Genomic DNA, 21,650 nt, shown 5'->3' with positions numbered 1-21,650 from the left:
GTTGACACTTATTAAGTAATAACTGACATTCTTTGTAAGTAAAAAAAACGACTGGCCCCTCAAAGAGGAATTATAAAATAAAACAAAAGTAAAAAAAAAAAAAAAAAGACAGTCCGGGTTCAAGACCTGAGAGCTGCATGATGGGGTGAACTCCCGTTCCTTGCTCCACCTCCTGCCAACCTAGCAGTTCAAAAGCAGCATGCAAAAATGTCATCAAAAAAGCACAACAAAGAATGTTCTTTCTTTGCCAACTCAGAAAGCTCAAACTGCCCAAGGGGCTGCTGACACAGTTCTACAAAGGAATTATTGAGTTTGTCATCTGCACCTCTATAACTATCTGGTTTGGTTCTGCAACCCAACAGGACAGACACAGACTTCAGAGGATAATTAGGACTGCTGAAAAAACAATTACTACCCACCTGCCTTCAACTGAGGACCTGTATACTGCACAAGTCAAAAAGAGGGCTGTGAAAATATTTACAGACCCCTCACATCCCGGACATAAACTGTTTCAACTCCTTCCCCCAAAACGACACTACAGAGCACTGCACACCAGAACAACTAGACACAAGAACAGTTTTTCCCCGAACGCCATCTCTCTGCTAAACAAATAATCCCCTCAACACCGTTCAACTATTTACAAAGTGTACACTACTATTACTGTTAATCTTCTCATCACTCCTTATCACCCATCCCCTCCCATTTGTGATTGTAGGACTGTAACTTTGTTGCTTGTATCCTTACGATTTATATTGATTGTTTCCTAGTATGATTTGATTGCTTATTGTATCCTATGACTATTATTAAGTGTTGTACATTATGATTCTTGACTCTTGACCAATGTATCTTTTCTTTTATGTACACTGAGAGCATTTGCACCAAGACAATTTCCCTGTGTGTCCAATCACACTTGGCCAATAAAGAATTCTATTCTATTCTATTTTATTCAAATGCAAGTAGATAAATAGGTACTACTTTGGTGGGAAAGGTAACAACTCTCCATGCGCCTCAGCGTATAGTCATCCTGGCCACATGACCTTGGAAGTGTCTTTGAACAACATTGGCTCCCTTGGCTAAGAAATGGAGATAAGTACTGCCCCGTAGAGTTGGACACTACAGGACAGGAGAAACCTTTATATCCAGTCCTCCCATTAAGTGTACTTGTTGGAAGCCAATTGGGAAGGTCACAAATGGCAATCACATGAACCCAAGATGCTGCACCTGTTGTACGCAGTTGTGAAGTACCCAAACTTTGACCACGTGACCATGGGGATGTTCCAACGGTCGTAAATGTGAGGACAAAACATGTCACTTTTTTCAGTGCCACTGGCACTTGAAATGGTCATATAACTGAAGGTTTGTAAATCAAGGGTTTCCTATAATGTACTGCCCTATGGGAATCTTGAATGTAGGTAGGCATGTCCTGGTTAAAATAGTTCTGTGCTCCCCCGGTCTCTCAATTAGTTGGCTAAAAATCAGCATTACAAGATACGCAGAGATGTTTTGCAAGATGAAGAAACACATCTCTAGGAGAACACATCAAACAAGCCTCAAACTGCCTAGCTGGCACTTTATTTCAAGGTTTTTTTGGCAGAACACGTCATTGCTCAAGGCTCTGAATTGAATATACCCTGAAAAAGTTTTGTTTTTTCCATGATGAATTCCATTATCAGAAGTCATCCTTGCTGCAGCTTAAAACACATATTAAGAACTGGGTGTATTTTTTTTAAAGGTTCCTTCAGTTCAACTGTTCTATCTACCCAGATTTTTTCCTCTTCAACCAACATCTTTAGCAGTAACTTTGTAAGACATGAAATACTGCAATCCATTTTCCCCCCTTCTTCTTAGTGTTTTACCACAAGTGCAGGTACCACTTTTTCACATGAGCATTCAGTGACTTGCCCGAAGTCACCCAGCCAGCTTTCATGTTTAAGGAAGAACTAGAACTTACAGTCTCCTAGTAATTGGCCCAAATCAACCAGCCAGCTTTCATACCTAAGACGAAACTAGAATTCACAGTCTCCTGGTGATTTGGCCAAAGTTACTCAGCTGGCTTTCACACTTAAGGAAAGACTAGAACTCACAGTCTCTTAGTTTCTATCCTGGAAACCTCAACCAACCTCAACCAACCTCAACCACTAGGCCAGTGGTGGTGAACCTTTTCAGCACCAAGTGCTGAAATGGGAGCGCACGTGCGTGCACATGCCGGAAACTGGAAGAGCAGCTCCCTGGTGCGGTGCGCCACAAACCGGAAGCTCAGCTCCCTGGCACACGCATGAGTGCTGGTCACCTGCTTTCCAGTTTCTGGCGCTCCCACGCACGTGAAGACCAGCTGGCCAGTGCACATGCGCACGCCGGAACCTGGAAGAGTAACAGGTGACAGCTGGCATGTCCAAAGAGATGGCTCTGCATGCCACTTCCAGCACGCATGTCATAGGTTCACCATCACAGCACTAGACCAAACTATCTCTCTTGTAACCCCCAAAACTTTGACCTGATTTAACACAATTTCTTTAACTTTGTTTTGATGAACAAATCCTAACTGGTTAACATAAACCAGTTTATAAAAACTCTATAAAGCCTTAGTAAGACCACGCCTAGAGTACTCATCCAGTTTTGGTCACCACACTATAAAAAAGATGTTGAGACTCTAGAAAAAGTACAGAGAAGAGCAACCAGAATGATTAGGGAACCAGAGACTAAAACATATGAAGAATGATTACACGAACTGGGCATGGCTAGTCTAATGAAGAGAAGGACCAGGGGAGACAGGATAGCAGTCTTCCAATATTTGAGGGGCTGCCACAGAGAGGACGGAGGGGTCAAGCTATTTTCTAAATTATGTTGGGAAAAATTGTGGGAGAAAAATTACAAATTAACAATGTCAGTAGCCTACAAAGAAAATCTGTACAAAATGTTTTACCGTTGGCATTTACCCCTGGCAAGATTGGCCAAAATGTTTCCAAGCAGGTCAGCAAAATGTTGATGTAACTATAAACAAGGAACTTACTTTCATGTGTGGGGGAACTGTCCAAAAGCAAGGAAATACTGGCTTAAAGTAAAGAATGGGTTAGAAGAAATTACTAAACAAAAAATTGAGATGAAACCACAACTATTTCTATTGGGCATATTAAGACAAAATACCTGCAAATACTTCAATACGTCAACGTTACATATGATAACTGTGGCCAGAATTGCTTTTGCTTAAAATTGGAAACAAGACAACAATCCTTCTGATGTAATGATAATCAAAAAGGGTTCTTGAGTGTGCAGAGATGAATAGGTTAACTATGGAATTAAAAGACAGAGAAGAAGCGGAATACTATAACATCTGGAATGTATGGTACCATTGGTAGGAAAATAGACGTAAAGTTGTTATATGAAGAGTATATAGGAGTTATAGTAAAAAATACTGTATACGTATCTGTAAATACTGTTATAAGTTAAAAGTAGGAAAAACTATATAACACATAGAATAGTAACAATTATGTCAATATGAGTGAATACATACTTGAACGCTGTAATGAGTGAAATTGTGTTTTAATGGAAATATAACTAATAAAAAATTACTTTGAAAAAAAAATAGTCTGGTTCACCCAACTGGTGAGGACATGGCCAGGTCCCCACAACCAGCTGAACCACAAACTATCTCATCTTACTTTAGTGTCCTTAGAACCTAGATTCTGAAACTTAAATCATGGTTTACCTGCTACAATGGCGGGTTTGCACAAAACACTACGCCAAAATCAAACAAACCATATTGTAAGTAGGACCTGCATGGCCTGGAGCTGAAACCAAAAGTTCTTGAAACTGTTACACTTTGTTCATCCATAATTATAAATTAGTAAGCTGTGTGAACCAAGCCATTATCAGCAGCATTAGAAATAGAAATAAAACAATTTACAAGTCTTGTTTTCCTCTTCCCATCATATTTCAACTCAGTTCTTAAACATTTATATATTCATGTATTTGTATCCCATATTTATTATTTTTACAAATAACTCAAGGCAGCTAACATAACTAATATTCCCTTTCTGGGAATACAGAGAAGGGGCACACAATCCTGATATGAGCTGCCCTTGTCTTCTTCTGGGATTTTTCTGAGTCTCTTGCTGGGGGAATTCCTAGTGGTCTCCTATCCGTGTACAAGCCCTACTTAGTATTCCATGATCAGCCAAAGTTGGCTGGGTGCTCCCACCTGCCTGTGTTTTCAAGCATCACCTTTACCCTCAATCAGCCATGATACAACTGGTGGTACCACAAATTTAGAGCGAGTTCTCACATCAAAAACTTGTACAAGCAAACATAGGCTAGGTGAGTCTTAGTGCTTTCTTATGCAGGAAAGGTCTGAATTATTTTAATGATGCCAGGAAGTGGCACCAGATCTGATGAAGAAAGGAAATATATGTATATATAACCATGCTTGGTTTGTGGGTATCTTTAGTTTGCGATGTTGAGGAGCTGTGCTGGGATTTTTCAACACCCCATTGCATCTAAAGTTTTCAAGAACTTCTAAAACTTTTTGGGAGGGAGGTTCAAGAATAAGGAAATAAATGAAAAGTGGAGAAAGATGGAAAGTGTGGAATCCTTGATACTCTCTGAGCTTGGTTGTTTTCTTGCAGACATCTCATTACCCAACTAGGTAACAACATCAGTTGTAGAAGGGAATGGGGGTTGCTTTTCTCTGTTTATATATCAGTGGCTTACCCTGTCAATATTGGTGGGAGGGATCTTGGTTTCTTGATTGGCCTGTTTGTTTGCTGTTAGTACCATTAGCTTGTTTGTTGTTAGTTCCATGATTAGGGCGTTGTTGACTTCTCAATTGTTGGTCTACTGTTGATCTTGGTGTTAATCTCTGCTCATATGGGTGTTGATTGCTGGTCGGGAGGTGTTTTTGGAGTGTGAACAAGACCATGTACATGCCCAACTCCTAGAAAGGGACAAAGCGACCTCAGCCTGTCGCCCCCTGTCAATCACAGCTGAAAGCTGAAATACATCCATTGGAAAAAGCCTAGTCCCTGAAATTAATTCAGAAGTGGGAGAGAGCTCCAGAGAACCCCTGTCCCAACCAATGAGAAGAGGAGAAACTTCTGATTCTTCTCTCAATGCCTTTATGATAAGACTCTTCCCCACCCCCAAACAGCCAAGAGTTGGCTTTGGCAGACGGTCAACTTTCCAAACGGACTTGCATCACACAAGGCCACAGTGGTGAGATGATGCCCGAAGTTGGCCAATGACAGGCTGGCTCATTTGCATATGTCTGGAGACATGAGGAGGGTGTGTGTGTGTGTGTGTGTGACATGACGCAAGACAAAGGCGAAAGTAACCTTGGAAGGTGGAGATAATGAGGGAGGGAGGGAGGGAGGGAAGAGTTTGGGAGACAAAGGGCACAGCCTTCTATCCCTCCCCGGAAAGACACCCAGCTGCCTGCCAGCAATCTCTTAATTGGAGGCCAGGATGCCCAGGCATCGTTTTAAACCACTTGATGGTTGACAGAGCAAAAATGGGACACAAACATTTCTTTTCCTAGGAGAACAAAGTGTGTGTATGTCTGCGTGTGTGTGTGTGTGTGTGTGTGTGTGTACGCGCACAAGCGCGCGTGCAGGCACACGTGCTACCAACCGTTGGTGCTAAACAATAGCAAGCGAAGCCTTGGCTAGCGCAGCTGCTTATAAACAGGGGTGCAAAACAATCAGAGAAGTAAAGCACAGATGCTGAGCCGAGACTATTTGCAGTTCTATGGTTCTAGATCACAAATCTAGGGCAGAGTTGGAAGTGCTGTGAAAATCAAGAGGTCCTGCGGGTTTCTGTCAAGAGGGATCTGTTTGCAGCTGGGAGAGGCAGGGATTAAAAAAAAAAAACATCAATGATATAATTGAATTTGAACTGTCCATTAGGTCTGTCAAACTGCCCCCATTGTGGGAGAAGATCCTGTTCCCTCATCGAATTTGTCAGTGCGATACACTAGCTTTCTCGAAATGCAAGCCATATCACCCACCTACCTACCTTGCTCCTACAAAAGGCCAGTTGTGTTAACTTTGACTTTTAAAACATTGGCAAGGTCATCCAATTCCCTCTTCCCATCATATTTCAACCCAGTTTTTAAACATTTATATACTCATGCATTTGTATCCCATATTTATTATTTTTACAAATAATTCAAGGGTTGAATTGGGGTTCGTCATTTCAGAGCTTCTTCCTCCCAAAGTTGTATTTTTCTCCAATCTTCCTGCTTTTCGGTACTCTCCCTCTCAGGTCGCCATAGGTTTGGCGTTTCTCAACCTCAGCAATTTTAAGACCCATATTTTTTTCAACTCCCAGAATGGCTGGCTGGCTGGCTGGCTGGCTGGCTGGGGAATTCTGGGAGTTGAGGTCTGTTGCACCTTAAAATCGCTGGGGTGGAAAAACAACTTCGCTACTCAGGAAAAGGGTCAGTGGGGATTTTTCTGCATCCTCCTGGGACGTAACTGAGATATAGAAAACAAGGAGGCTGAGAACATCTGAAGAGTTTGCACAGTGCGCTTGCACAGTGATAAACAGGTACCCCCTCCCAAAGCCTTTAGTCAAGTCCTACACTTAGACAAGAAAAACCAAAAGTACACATATAGACTGGGTGAAACCAGGCTCAATAGCAGTAACTGTGAGAGGGATCTTGGAGTCTTAGTGGACAAACAGCTAGATATGAGCCAGCAGTGTGCAGCCGCCGCCAAAAAAGCTAATGCAATCCTAAGTTGTATTAACAGAGGGATACAGCCAAGATCAAGGGAAGTACTAATACCACTCTATAAAGCCTTAGTAAGACCACACCTAGAGTACTGCATCCAGTTTTGGTCCCCACATTATAAAAAAGATGTTGAGACTCTAGAAAAAGTACAGAGAAGAGCAACCAAGATGATTAGGGGACTGGAGACTAAAACATATGAAGAACGATTGCAGGAACTGGGCTTGGCTAGTCTAGTAAAGAGAAGGACCAGGGGAGACATGATAGCAGTCTTCCAAAGTTTGAGGGGCTGCCACAGGGAGGAAGGGGTCAAGCTATTTTCCAAAGCTCCTGTAGGCCGGACAAGGAATAATGGATGGAAACTGAACAAGGAGAGATTCAACCTGGAAATAAGGAGAAACTTTCTGACAGTGAGAATAATCAACCAATGGAACAGCTTGCCCTCAGAAGTTGTGGGAACGCCATCACTTGAGACTTTCAAGAAGAGATTGGACTGCCATTTGTCAGAAATGGTGTAGGGTCTCCCGCTTGGGCGAGGGTTGGACTAGATGACCTACAAGGTCCCTTCCAACTCTGATTATCTGTTAAAAAACTCATGTAGGAAGTCCTCGGCTTAAGACCACAACTGAGCCCAAAATTTCCACTGCTAAGCCAGGCAGTGGTTCAGAGGTGGGATGCTCCTGGTTCGGCCGAGCCGGCAGTGCCAAAGATCAGCTGAGACTGAACCAGTTCGCTCAGACGATCTGCTGTTGGGCCCACCTGCCTGCCCAGGCTCCCATACTGACTTTTATTCCCTGCTTTTGAAACGCAACTGCTTTGCGCGGCACAGCAGAGTGCCGCACGTCAGCTCCTGGGAGACAGGATTGCAGGAGGTGAGTAGGAAAGCCTCTGCGCGTGCGCGAAGCGCGCGTTTGCCACGTGCATGCACACAAAGTGTGTGCCTGTGCGCAAAGTGCACCCACCAAGCCACGCCCACCGAACCGGTGGAAAAACACTTTGAAACCCACCCCTACAGTGGATGAATGAGCTGTGCCACAGTTTATGATGTATTTTGCCAGAGTTAAGTAAATCCCTGCAGTTGTTTAGTGAATCATGCGGTCGTTAAGTGAATCTGGCTTCCCCCATTGATTTTCCTTGTGGGAAGCCAGCTAGGAAGTTTTTTTTAAAAAAAGTGATCCCAGGGCAGGGGAACTGTCATAAATACATTCCAGTTGCCAAGCGCCTGGATTTCAACTCATGGCCCTGGGGATGCTGCCACGGTCGTAGGTGTGAAACCTGTCACTTTTTCAGTGCCGTTGTAAGTTCAAATGGTAACTAAAGAATGGTTGTAAACAGAGGTGGTATTCAGCCAGTTCTGACAGGTTCTGGAGAACCGGTAGCAGAAATTTTGAGTAGTTCAGAGAACTGGCAAACACCACTTCTGACTGGCCTTGCCCCCATCTCTTCTCCGCCTCCCGAGTCCCAACTGATCGGCTGGGTCTTCTTTGGTTGCTCTGCACAGGAGAACAGAGCTGGAAAGCAGGTTAGTGGGGTGGGGAGGGAATGGAGATTTTGAAGTATCCTTCCCCTGCCACGCCCACCAAGCCACGTCTACCACACTATGCCCACCAAGCCATGCCCACAGAACTGGTAGTAAAAAATGTTGAATCCCACCACTGGATGTAAAGATTACCTGTAGCTCAAAGCAAGAATGCCAATCGTCCTCCTCACACTCACCCACAAGATTTTCATTCTTCAATTTTGGGAGTGAAGAAAAAAAAAGAAGGATGAAAAATACAGCCGAAGAACATCTTGGGCCATCCTATAAGAAACCGTGCTTCACGCCTTCACATTTGTGGAAATATGTATTTTTTAAAATGGAAACCTGGGGGAAATACCAGGCTGACATTATACAGATGCCTGGCCCACACAGGAATATTCCCTGTCTTCGACATTTTAGTTTCTACTTTTGACTAAAGAAAAGAACATAATGCTTGTGTTTCCACATGGAAACTGCTTCTGAATTTCGTGCTTGATGTGGAAAAGAATGAAACTGTCCTTGTAATCTTCCACCTATGAAACCCCTGCTCCCAAATTCCCAGGCGCTGAAGGTGGCGGCCTCGAAGCTTCCAAGTAAAAGATGGCTTCCAAGGCTGACATTATTATGAAAAAGGCTGACATTATTATTTGGGGTTTTACCGACTAGACCGATAGATCTTTATAGAAATGGCTTGTTCATATATTAAATGTCAGCCAGAGGTGGGATTCAATTTTTTTTACTACCAATTCTGTGGGTGTGGCTTGGGCGTGGCAGGGGAAGGAGACTGTAAAATCTCCAGTGAGAGGTGGGATTTGCCGGTTCTCCAAACTACTCAAAATTTCTGCTACCGGTTCTCCAGAACTGGTCAGAACCTGTTGAATACCACCTCCGATGTCAGCATTCCAACTAACCAACTTCAAACCCATAAACTCTGAGACAAACCTTTCCTCAAAGTTCCATTTTATTAGAGTGGTCATATTGGCACATCTGGGAAAAACCAAATCTGAGAGATCCAGGTTTTCCCTTCCGAAAAGAAAATCAGATTCATCCCCTGCACCCATCAGTCCATCACATGGCCCAATCAAATCTTCGTCCCAACTGGAGAACTCCCTCCATCCACTTTTCTCCAGATGCAGGGCAACATACCTTTGTAATATTGTACCTATAAAATCCCTGCTCCCAAATTCCCGGGTACTGAAGGTGGCAGCCTCGAAGCTTCCAAGTAAAAGATGGCTTCCAAGGCTGATATTATTATGAAAAAGCAAAAAGTTGTGATTTGATGTTAATGCCTTATTTTACTGTAACAGAGAGAGTCAGGTGTCAATGCTTCTTTTTTTCTTTCTTCCCCTTATCTTTCCTCACTTCTCTTTCCCCTTCCCACTCTCCTCCACTGACTTTCTGTTTACTTTGTATTTCGTATTTTATAATACGACAAACATTGATCCAGCCATTTTATTCAGGTTGGAATAGCAGCTGCAGGTAACACCTTTCACAATTGGTCAAAGAAATAAGCTTGTCTTCTGTCTTGATGATAACCAAATGGAGGGATTGTGATCTCACGCTTGAATGCTTGATGCTGAATGAGATAAGTATGGGATGTGCTACATGCCTAGAACAGGGGTGTCCCACCTTGGCAACTTGAAGGCTTGTGGACTTCAACTCCCAGAATTCCTCAGCCAGTCATGGGGTCTGGAGAATTCTGGGAGTTTTGAAGTGCACAAGTTGCCAAAGTTGGAAACCCTTGGCCTACAATGAGCATTTTAGTTTTAGGAGCCTCGGTGGCACTGTGGTTAGAGTACAGTACTGCAAGCTACTTCTGCTGCAGCCAACTGCCTACAATTTGGCAGATCGAATCTCACCAGGCTCAAAGTTGACTCAGCCTTCCATCCTTCCAAGGTGGCTAAAATGAGGACCCAAATTGTTGCGTGCAATAGGCTGACTCTGTAAACTGCTTAGAGAGGGCAGTAAAGCACTATATAGCGGTATATAAGTGTAAGTGCTATTGCTATTTCGTATATGGCAACATTTCTATACTTTCTACCAATGGGCCGACAGAGGGAAAACACGTACATTTTTTAGTTAGGAACCATGTCGCTCCTGAACTATCTTCACAACAGAATCAGAACTGGAGGAAGTAAATTTACCACCAGTCCTTTGACTTATGACCATTGCAGCATTCCCATCAGAGGTGGTATTCAGCAGGTTCTGACCAGTTCTGGAGAACCGGTAGCAGAAATTTTGAGTAGTTCGGAGAACTGGCAAATACCACCTCTGACTGGCCCCGCCCCCATCTAATGTCTGATTCCCAAGTCCCAGCTGATTGGCTGGATCTTCCTTTGTTGCCCTGCACAGGAAAACAGAGCTGGAAAGCAGGTTAGTAGGGTGGGAAGGAATGGGATTTTGTAGTAAATTTCCCCCAGGAGTGGGGAAGGAATGGAGATTTTACAGTATTCTTCCCCTGCCACACCCGCCAAGCCATGCCTACAAGCCAAGCAAGTCACGCAGGTTAGTAGGTGGGAAGGAATGATTTGTAGTAATTTCCCGGATCAAGTCACGCCACACCGCCAAGCCATGCAGGAGCAGTAGTAAAAAAATTTGAATCCAACCACTGATTCCCATGGTCACATGATCAAAATTCAGGCCTAGTTGCGGCATTCTGGGGTCATGTGACCACCATTTGCAACCTTCCCAGCTGGCTTTCAACAAAGTCAATTGGGGAAGACAGATTTATTTAATGACCATATGACTCACCTACAGTGCTTCGCTTAACAACTATGGCAAAAAAATGGTTGTAAAATCACCTTGGTTAGCAATGAAAGTTTGAAACCCAATTATGGTCATAAGTTGAGGACTATCTGTAATAGTCTAACCTACAGCTTATAGCAAAGCAATACCAAGTGGCAGGTCCCCCAAGAAATAGTTGCTCAAGAAAACTCCCAGTAGGAGCAATTTCACCTGGAAAAACATTTATGGAGTTTCGCAATCATCCAGGTCATGGCTGTCCCAAAGGTGCTTCTTCAAGAGGCAACTGGACTTTCTTAACCTGGGAATGATTTAACCTGGGAACCAATTACAGGAGGTCTTCAACTAACAACATTTCATTTAGTGACCGTTCGAGGTTACAAAAAAGTATGACCATGTTTCACACTTATGACCATTGAAGCATCCCCAAGGTCATGTCATTTACATTCAGATGCTTGGCAACTGGTTTCTATCTACGATAGTTGTAGAGTCCTGGGGTCACGTGATCCCATTTTGCAACCTTCCGAGAAGCCAAAGCCAATGGAAAAGCCAGATTCACTTAACAACCGGGTAACTAATTGAACAACGGCAATGATTCACTTATCGAATGTGGCAAGGTAAGTCGTAAAATGGGGCAAAACTCACTTAACATGTTTTTCACTTAGCAACATAAATTCTGGGCTCAATTGTGGTCGTACGTCGAAGACTACCTGTAACCCATTTTTTTTTCACCTGAAACTTGTCTTTGAAGACAGATAAGTACACATTCCTTTTCTATATGTGGGGAGCAAGACTTTTTCACATCTAGCCTGAACTTCTCTAAAGGAACCCCAATTTCTCCAACCTTCAAGGATTCCTCCCCATTTTTGCTGCCCTTCCTGAGAACAGTCTGATTTCTTTAGACCCTTCTTTAAATAGCAACACCTACAGGTAGTCCTTGACTTACAACAGTTTGTTTAGTGACTATTCGAAGTTGCAACCACACTGAAAAAGTGACTTATGACCGTTTTTCACACTTATGACACTTGCAACATGGTCACATGATCAACATTCAGATGCTTGGCAACTGACTCATATTTATGACAGTTTGCAGTGTCCCAGGGTCATGTGATCACCATTTGTGACCTTCTAAAGCAGGGGTCTCCAACCTTGGCAACTTTAAGACTTGTGGACTTCAACTCCCAGCATTCCTGAGCTAACATGACTGGAGGAGGAATTTTGGGAGTTGAAGTCCACAAGTCTTAAAGCTGTCAAGTTTGAAGACCCCCTGAGTTACAACAACCATCTTAGTCCTTAATCCATCCTTGCTGTCTCTCTGAGCAGCACCTGACAGATTTTCTTTGGTCTGTGCTCAGAAACTAAGCAAACTTGGATCCATCCGTAACTTTCCCAGGAAATCAGCAGAGAATTCCAGGGCTGGAAAGTCAGCAGGAATGTTGAAAACCATCCCAGAAGGAAACAGTGACACACAGCGCTTGTTCTGTGGCCAAGAAAACGCCATCATGCGATCTCCAGGACTCCAGCTCAACTCAAGGAACCCTTTGCCTTTAATTGTTGCTAGCCATGGAATCCTGGCACTGATCCAATCTAGGCTGAGAATCCTCCCACATTGTTGGAAGACTGGGGTGAAAGCAAGCTGACTCAGAGGAATAATGGCGTTGCCTGAGGCTACCTAGAGGCTACCTAGAGAGTTTGGGGCAGAAGGAAAACTTGAACTTTAATCCTTTGTGATTCATAATGAATAAGAGAGGCCTAAACTTGCCTACCTAAAATAAATGTTTCATACATCTGTAGAAATATCTTGAGGGTTGCAAAGCCATGAAATCATTTTTTTTCCCCAAAGTGACTCCATGGAGAAGGGCCTTGGTGGTGGCAAAATATCTTGTTTGGTTAAGGAAAAGATGGTAATTGCAACCTTTGGTGGACTTTTTACTGAAAATGGGGGTGGTGGTGAACTTTGAACTACGGTTTTGATGAATATGGGGAAAGAGATAAATCATAGAGAGAGAATATAAAATAAGAATGTATTTATAACTGCTGTGAAGGTTGGAAGAAGCAAAATATACTGTAAAACTCACATGTTCTCAAAAGTCCAAATAAATATGCCCATTGGGTTAAAAAAAAAAAAAGATTTCTGCTGTAAACTTGAAACAAACAGGTAAAAAAATGAATGTTTTAAAAACACAGATCAACTGCACCCTACATATAGGTTCTATAATATTTGTGTTTCACACGCTAGCATAGAAAGCAACTGTGTCTAAAGCAGCATGGAATTCTGCATGAAGACCAAAATAAAAATTGATCTTGCTTTGAACCCTAATTCTCAAAGTCTGGATTTAAACACCCGTGCTTAACTCTAGTTGACATAATCATGGATTATTGAATAAACTAGTAGCAAAGCAATGTTAAACAGGGTCAAACCATATTAGACCACAATACTACATTAATAATGAAAGGCTAGTTTTACTTTTTACAGTTGCAAATGCCTAAGATGTGGCTATTTGTAGAACCGCCTTATCTCTAATAAGCTGAGAAATTCTTACATCCTTTTTGGTCTTGGTGTTTCAACTGTAGACCTTTGAATCTGAATATGTCCCTTGATCCAAAACTTTTAAATAATCTCCTGTCTGACTCTCCCAGTTTTTTAAAAAGCTGATTTTCATTCTAGAGATGCAATCAGTTAAAAAATACTCACTCTATTTCATTTGCTTTTGGAGTGTTTTTGTCTAGGTTGCCCCTAAAATGTTTCTGATTATCTTAAAGCCTGGAACGATTTCATTACTAGAATGGCAGATAATAAGTTCCAATCCAATCCAACTTAGTAATAAGCAGATGGATAAATAAAATTGATAATAAATGTTAGTAAGTTAACTGATGTAAGGTGGACTATTAACTGGAGAGGACGACAAATGTTGAGTATTTGGCTGCAGCGTGCAATGGTTTCTGAACATCCAAAATGATGTGCCTGGATGATGCTCTAAGTCACACATATGTAAGTAGGCCAGAAAATCTGTGCTCTCCGACCTTTTTGGCTTGCTTGGGCTGCACTGAGTGAAGAGAAATTGTTTCGGGCCTCATGTAAAGTATATAATATAGTTCATGTATATGAACCACATCATAATGTTAAATGTTTATGTTCTTGGGGGTGGCGCATTACTGGCTATCCAGGGCTGCATACAGCCTGTCGGTTGGACACGCCTGTTTTAAACCGTTCCGAGCTCCTTTTAAGTTTCTGTTTCCCCACTTTAAAACGGAAAGTTAAATTCAGTGCCATGCTGGAGAAACTCGAAATGACAAGCAGAAGTTACAAATCCATCTTTCGGTACCACAAGATGCCCACCTCCAATTAATAAGGCAAGGATGCTGGTTTCTCAAAAGAGAAGGAGAGGACATTTGGCTGGAACAAGGTAACATCTCTTCCAGGGATCTTGTGTTAAAGCTGTCTTAAAACTTGACAGCTTTAAGATTTGCGGACTTGAACTCCCAGAATTCCTCCTCCAGTCATGTTAGCTCAGGTATTCTGGGAGTTGAAGTCCACAAGTCTTAAACTTGCCAAGTTTGAAGACCCTTGAATGGTTCTGAAGGTTTGGCTCCCCAGGTGCAGAAGCTGCAGGGTGTGTGGTCTGACAGCCACAGGAAAGGCAGCTGCTACAACCTCAGCGTGCAGTGCGCATGCAACAGGACAGATAAAAAAGTATGTGCTATCACACCTGCCTTCCTGCCTTCCAAAAAAAAAAACCAACCAGTTACAGTTTTGTAAGTGTATCCTGAACAGAGTTCACAGTTTCTTTGTTTTCCTCTCATGTTTACAAAGGACACAGGTGCAAAATCCAATGTAAGCTTGGTATACTAAGAAACACACTAAACAGTGTATCTCAAACTATCACAAGAACAGCTTGAATGAACTTATATCACATCGCTGCCACCAATTCCCTGTTCAGATAAGGCACTTTCTTTCTGTGTTGTATTTTAAATACACACTCACATCCAAACACACACAGCTGTAAGCAGTAAGTTGCAAGTAGAGAAGGAAAGCTATTTAGCTGTTCCTTTTCCAGCTATTCCTTCAGTAAATATTACTTGCAAGAAATGTCCCAGGAGGGGAGGGGAGGAAGAAGAGGAAGGGGAGATGTTGGGTTTTGGGAGACACTGGTAATATAAGGTTTAAGTAAGTGTTCCATTCACCCACCCCCCAAAAAACTGCTTCTTTGTACCCAACTGAGCACCCAGTTCCTTTTTATTTATTTTATTGATTAAATATCATGGAATATTGAGGAAAATTTATGTTGATCTGCAGTAGCAAAAAAATCAGGAAGAGTCTGATAGCATCTAACACATTTTAGTAAAAGGCTGAAGTTCCAAAAACACTGAGACCTTTTAAGAAAATCTGTTCATCAGAAAATATGTTACTCCCAGTTCGTAAGCTATTAGTAAAGACAGAATGTACAGCAATGCCACTAGTCTCAGCCACGGTAACAGGCGAGGATGGAGCTGTTTTCAGTTGGAAAGTGAAAGAGAAAATATCAAGTTGAAAATCAAAGTTGAAGGCCCTTTCAAGATCAGATTCCAAGGTGTTTTTCTGCTGTGCTCTCCAGCAGATAATAAAAATGGAGGAACACCCAGCCTTGGATTCCAGCCCACAAGAGCGAAGAATGAAATCATGGGAATATTATACAGGATTCCCTTCAAGGAGAAACAAGAATGCCAAGTTCCTTTGGTTAGCCAGACCTGCAATGAAGGTTGGTTTTTTTGTTTTGTTTTTAATGTACCATCCAAAATTGGGGAGTGTCAGTTCAAACCTCAAGAGTGGCACACCTCAAGGCTCATGGAGGAAAGAAAACCACGTAGTACTGCCTTGGGCTGAATAAGATGAAGTAGGGCTGCCTTTGAGTATAAATCTGAGTTCCAGCAGGACGCTTCCCTCATTTACTGAAGTAATCCGCTGCATTGTAAACTAACCAAACAGGCTGAGTTTGCACAGCTTGCTAAGCCACCAACTCCTGCCATCTACAGTGAAATCAACCAAGCGTGGCAAGCTGTTAGGCTTTAACTGTCTTGGTTAGGCTTGGGTGGGGGAGTGCAGAGTTTTCATATGGGTCACCAAGCACTCGTTGAGGCTTATGTTCCAGGAAAACCTCCCACTCTCCCCCAACACCCAGCACATTGGCGAGGGGGGAGGGAAGAGGCCCGAGTGAACAGGACAGGAGCAAGACAGGAGTTTCCTCGTGGCCTCTCTCCTAACCCAACCTAGGAGAGCCACATGTCCTGGACTTCACTCCACAAACATTGCCAAGTTCACCTTATCAGGCACAGACAGCTAGGTTTTTCGTTGGAAAAGGTGGCTGTTTTTTCACAGCAGGCTTCTCGGAGCTATAAATGGATCTATCCAAATAAACAGAGAGGACAAAAAAAAAAAACTTTCCCCCTCCCCAGGCTGAACTATTAACTCAGGGGATATGGTAGAAAACACGTGGTCTCAGACATCATGAACCAAATGGAAAGAAAGGAAATTGAAAGCAACTTCTTTTTGTCTGCCAAAGTTTCCCTTGCTGGATTAAAATGTTCAAAACGTGCAGTTCACTCAACCAGCCAAGTGGCTTGGAAAATCCAGCCTAATGCATCCCCCCGAAGAGCACCACCGCACCACTGGGGTGAGGACAGACGGAGGCTTGCCTCCCAACCCAACCCTCCCTCTCCTTTACCAGCTTTTAAAAACCTGGTTCCTCTACTTGGCAAGCAGAACAGCAGCCCAGAAATTTTATCCCGCCTCTGTCCTGCCACTCATAGAGTTTGGAGAGGAAAGTTGAGGTATATCAGAGTCAGAAGTTTAGAAACTGTAGAGGCCAACCTGTGGTCTGAGATAATGCAGAGCCTGGCTAAATCTATCAGATGGCCCTTGCAGCCAAAAGGCTGGGAGGCAGAAAATGGGTTTATTTTCCCAAGGCAGGAAAATGGAACTTCAAGGAAGAGTGGATTGGGTGAGGGGGGGGGGGAAGGGAAAGGAGTGGTACCCGAAGGGAGCGATGCTGAGGAAATCAATCCAAGGGGGTGGAAAGTCTCTGGGACTAACAGGCTGTCTTGCCCAGAGCAAAAAGTTTTAAGTTCGGAAAATTAGGAATGTCAAAAAAACCGTCCAGCTTTCCTGAAAGTTACGAATTGCTAAACTTTTCCCCACCGATCCCCAGGCGCCTGAAAAAGAAAAGTGTGTGTGTGTGTGTGTGTGTGTGTGTGTGTGAGAGAGAGAGAGAGAGAGAGAGAGAGAGAGAGAAAGAGAGAAAGAGAGAGAGAGAGAGAGAGAGAGAGAACTAGTAATAGGTTTAAAGAGAGAGAGAGAGAGAGAGAGAGAGAGAGAGCGCTAGTATAGATTTATAAAAGAGGGAGAGAGAGAGACGCGCGGGGACGAAAGGCCCCTCTCTAGCCATGCTCAGAGGCACCCCCGCCGCTTCTCCTCTGGCAAAAGCGAGAACCGGAGCGTTTACGAAACCTCCTCCGGGGTTACGCCCTGACTCAACCCTGGCAGCTCCAGCTTCCTAACGCAGGCGGGGAGGCCAGGTTCCCCGGAGTGGAGGAAAGGCGGGCTCCGGGCTAAGCCCCGGGCTCCCTCCTTCGGCCCCAGACCGGCTCTCCTCTCACCCCCACCCACCCACCGCTTCTCCTCACAGCCGGCTCACCTGAAGTAGTAGACATCGCTCTTCCCGGCGCTCAGCCCCGATTTGCGGATGACCTCCTCTTTCTTCCACCCGGGGGCAACGCCGGACAGTCCACTCTCTTGCCCCGCTTCTCCATGCGGGGGGCTCGGGGGTGCCCCTCGGCCAGAGACGGAGGAGTCGAAGCCGGGGAAAGTGAGGCGCCCCCGAACCGAGGCCTGCTGCTGCTGCTCCTGCTGCTGCTGCTGCTGGCCAGCTCCTCGGCCCCTTCGGCAGGGGCGGAGGGGAGAGGTCGGCGGGGCGCGCTCTGCCGGGCAGGCGCGTCGGAGCGGCTGTCCAGAGGCGGCGGCGGCAGCGGGAAGCCGTGTCCACCCGGGACCGCCGCCTCCTCTTCGGCGTCTGCTGCTGCTGCTGCTGCCGCCGCCGCCGCCGCCGTCGAGCCCTTTCGGCCAGTGCCGGGAGGAAGAGTCGGGGCTGCGCGCGCAGGGCTTCCCTTCGGCCAGGCGGCGGCGGCGGCGGCGGCGGCGGAGTAAGAGAAGGAGGAGGCGGCGGCGGCGACAGCGGCGGCTGGGGGAGGGGCGGTGGCTGCTGCTGCTGCTGCTGCTGCTCCTGCTGCTGCTGCTGCTTCCGTAACTGAGCCTCGGAATCCGTGTCATCGGCGCTCGGAACCTCGGGGTCATAGAGCCCGCGCCGCACAGCCAAGGGAGGGGAGGAGAGTGGGAAGGATGACGGCGCGCCAGCCAGCCAGCCAGCGAGCCGCCGCGCCCACGCCCGGCCCAGCCCCCTGTCCCAGGCAAGGCAAGGCAAGGCAAGGCAAGGCATTCCCGGCTTCCTAAGACCGCCCCCCGCCCTTCTTTTCCCTCGACCCCGGCCCGCTTCAGACTGGAGGGGCGCCGGGCGATGCTGCCCGGTTGCTTCCAAGCCGACGCCTTCTTTCGGGGACGGGCTTTACGCGCCTTCGAGGTCGGAAAGTCTGGAATTCCTTTTGGCCGGGATTGAGATTTTTTTTAAGTTCAAGTTCAAACCTTTGTTGTCTGAGGACAACCTGTGTACAATGAGATTGGCTGAGCGTCCCTTCGTGCACACGCACCCAACCCCGCCAACACAATACAACTCTAGAATGGAATGGAATAGAATAGAATGGAATGGAATGGAATGGAATGGAATGGAATGGAATGGAATGGAATGGAATGGAATAGAATAGAATAGAATAGAATAGAATAGAATAGAATAGAATAATAATGGAATGGAATGGAATGGAATGGAATGAGGAATAGAATAGAATAAGGAATAGAATAGAATAAGGAATAGAATAGAATAGAATAAGGAATAGAATAGAATAGAATAGAATAGAATAGAATAAGGTATAGAATAGAATAGAATAAGGTATAGAATAGAATAGAATAGAATAGAATAGAACAGAACAGAACAGAACAGAACAGAATTCTTTATTGGCCATGTGTGATTAGACACACAAGGAAATTGTCTTCGTGCAAATGCTCTCAGTGTACATAAAAGAAAAGATACATTCATCAAGAGTCAGGAATCAGAAGGTACAACACTTAATGAAAGTCATAGGGTACAATAAGCAACTCCCAGTGAAGTCAGTGAATCTAACTAACCCAGTGAATCCTACTAACAAACTCACAATCCTAATTGCACTATGTGAATTTTATTGCACGTCGCGCCCTGCAATCGGAAAAGGCAGGCGTGCGCGGTATCATGTGCAGAGTTCTTTTTCTCCTTAGATTCCCCCCACCCCCCGGGACGCTTAAGAGTCCAATGTCTTTGGAACTGAGCGGAGGATGAAGACGATGGAGATTGTAACTTTTAATCCGGACTTTTGAGACGGTCCAGAATAATAGCTCTTTCTTTCATCGCCCATAAAACTAAAACCAATAGATTTCACGTGATCTAAACTAAAATGAAACTTTCGAGCAGAGCTTCTTGAGAGTGGGTTCCCTCCCCCCCCCCCAACTTCTGAGGCTAAGAATCGGGGAGAAAGAACAGAGTTGCGATTGTCAAGATGCTCTCTGACCATGTGCAAAGTACTCTCCCCGATCACCCCTCCCACCACCACCCCAAAAAATCCCACCATCCTGAACTGGATCTAATGGGTGCAATTGGGACGTCCTGAAGAGCAGTACTTTTCGGGAGTCCAGATTTATACATTAGAAACGAAACACCGTGTGGGTGGGCCGAAACCACCGAACCTCAGCCGGGAGCTGCCACGCGGGACCTCAAAGGCGCGGGGAGAACCTTGAAACGTCACGAGCTTCCTATTGCAAAAGTTTCCGGGCAGGAAAATTGTTCCCGGATCCTTCAGCAGAGGCCGCAGTGAGAGGTGCGGGGGAGGGGGATCATTTGAGGGCGTAGCGAGCTCTTTTGGTGGTTGCGTGATAGACTCGCAGGACCGGCGCAACGTGCAACATGCTCACATTGGTGCAATATAATATCATGTAATGTAATGCACATATATGTATAGAGGATTGTGTGTTTGATAGTATGATTTTACCGGGTTAGGGATTTTTTTTTACTGTGAGTTGAGATGTATTTATGTTGGGGGGGCGTGCACTACTTGAGGCTCAGCCAATTTCATTGTACACATGTTGTGCATTGACAATAAAGGATCGAATTGAATTGAGTTGAATTACAGAGGCGCGGGAAGAGAGAAGAGAGCTAGGCATGTAAAGGTTCGTGGGGAAGGATGACGGATCCCCTTCTCTTTACATCCACCCTCTTCGCGGATTTTCAAAAAACTAGTTAAAGGCCTGTAGAAATGCCAGAAGTCGGTCTCCTTCCACTTGAACGTCATTTAATGCTTCTAAGTGGTTCAAAAGGCAGCTTTCAAGAAGGTTAAGAGGTCGAAAGCCGTTTAAAAGAAGAGAAGCGATCGGCGAAGCTGAATGTGGACTTTCGGAAAAAGGCGCTTGCTCGGCAAACTTTTCCCTAACTTGGCTCCCTCTGATGTGTAATTTGGCTCCCGTGAAAATCAAAACGCTACCCCGGAGAAGTTGGCTTCACGGGCTGCTATTATACAGTAGCTTAACGCCAGGGGGTTAAGACTCACCTGTTGAGTTTCACCTGTTAAGTCAGGGAAGAGCTTTATAAAGCTGTCGTGCGAATCCAGTTCCTTGGTAACGTCGAGTTCCGGAGTATTGTACAACCCAAAGGTACTTTTTTCCAAAAGCCAACTCGACTTCTTGGTTGTTGTTTTTCTTTGAAAAGTTTTACTTCTCCTCCTAGAAGCTTTGATGCCTTTTCAAAGAAAAAGAAAAAAACCAAGAAAGTCAAGTTGACTTTTGGGAAAAAGCACCTTTGGGACAACCGTGACCTGGATGATTGAAAATTTCCACAGACAACTCAGAAAATGGGTTAGTTGATTCAATAACCGGATTAAACTGGTTGTGTGAACACACTTGGCACACTTATGAACTAGCCGTATTTTAGCCCTAGTGTATTGTTAGGGCTAATTTCTGATTGTTCATGTTCTCCAAACTCAAATCATCCTTCACTGTACTTGGCGAGGTCCTTATAATAGGCTAACCCATGGTTTAACATGAATAAACCACATTGGCTGGATGTACCCATCCACACACACGTTTTGGGTTGATGTGCGGTGGGAACCCAAATCCTGAAATTCTCACTCAGATTCATTTATATATTTTTTTAAAAAAATCCGCGCTGTCCTTTTCTAATCAAAAGGGTACAATTTTGTTCTTCTTTGTTTCTATTCCCGAAAATAAAGTGTTGCCAAAGTCTCCGACTACAGTTCAACTTTCTATTTCGTTGCGAAACGGATATTTCCTAATATTAGAAAGGAAGTGGGATTCTCCCTCTTTGGGGGGGAAATTAATAGCTTTTATTCACCACAGTATATTCTAATAGCGCACCAACGAGGCACTAGGCACCCTGGCCCTCTCAGACGTGGTTATCTCTTGTTAAGAGACAGAGGGCTTTAATCCCTTTCACTTTCTTAGAAAAGCGAATTTAACTCAACGGAAGCGCCTGCACACTTTCG

At 44.5% G+C, this 21,650-nt stretch overlaps 1 protein-coding gene across 1 annotated transcript in view; it reads right to left on the bottom strand.

Annotated features, from left to right (window-relative positions):
- MBD2 (methyl-CpG binding domain protein 2) overlaps positions 1–17,904 on the bottom strand; it is a 56,614-nt gene extending 38,710 nt beyond the window's left edge. The window contains 2 exon segments of the mRNA XM_087958636.1: positions 17,654–17,723; positions 17,726–17,904. Of these exon segments, the coding sequence (XP_087814762.1) occupies positions 17,654–17,723; positions 17,726–17,768 (113 nt within the window). The 5' untranslated portion in view covers positions 17,769–17,904.
- Between the last annotated feature and the right edge of the window lie 3,746 nt (positions 17,905–21,650).

The sequence above is a fragment of the Notechis scutatus genome, chromosome 2, assembly GCF_049901735.1.
Source record: "Notechis scutatus isolate UNSWTSFEM ecotype Mainland chromosome 2, rNotScu1.2, whole genome shotgun sequence".
NCBI classification, from domain to species: Eukaryota; Metazoa; Chordata; class Lepidosauria; order Squamata; family Elapidae; genus Notechis; species Notechis scutatus.
This window is presented reverse-complemented; position numbering and strand designations above follow the sequence as displayed.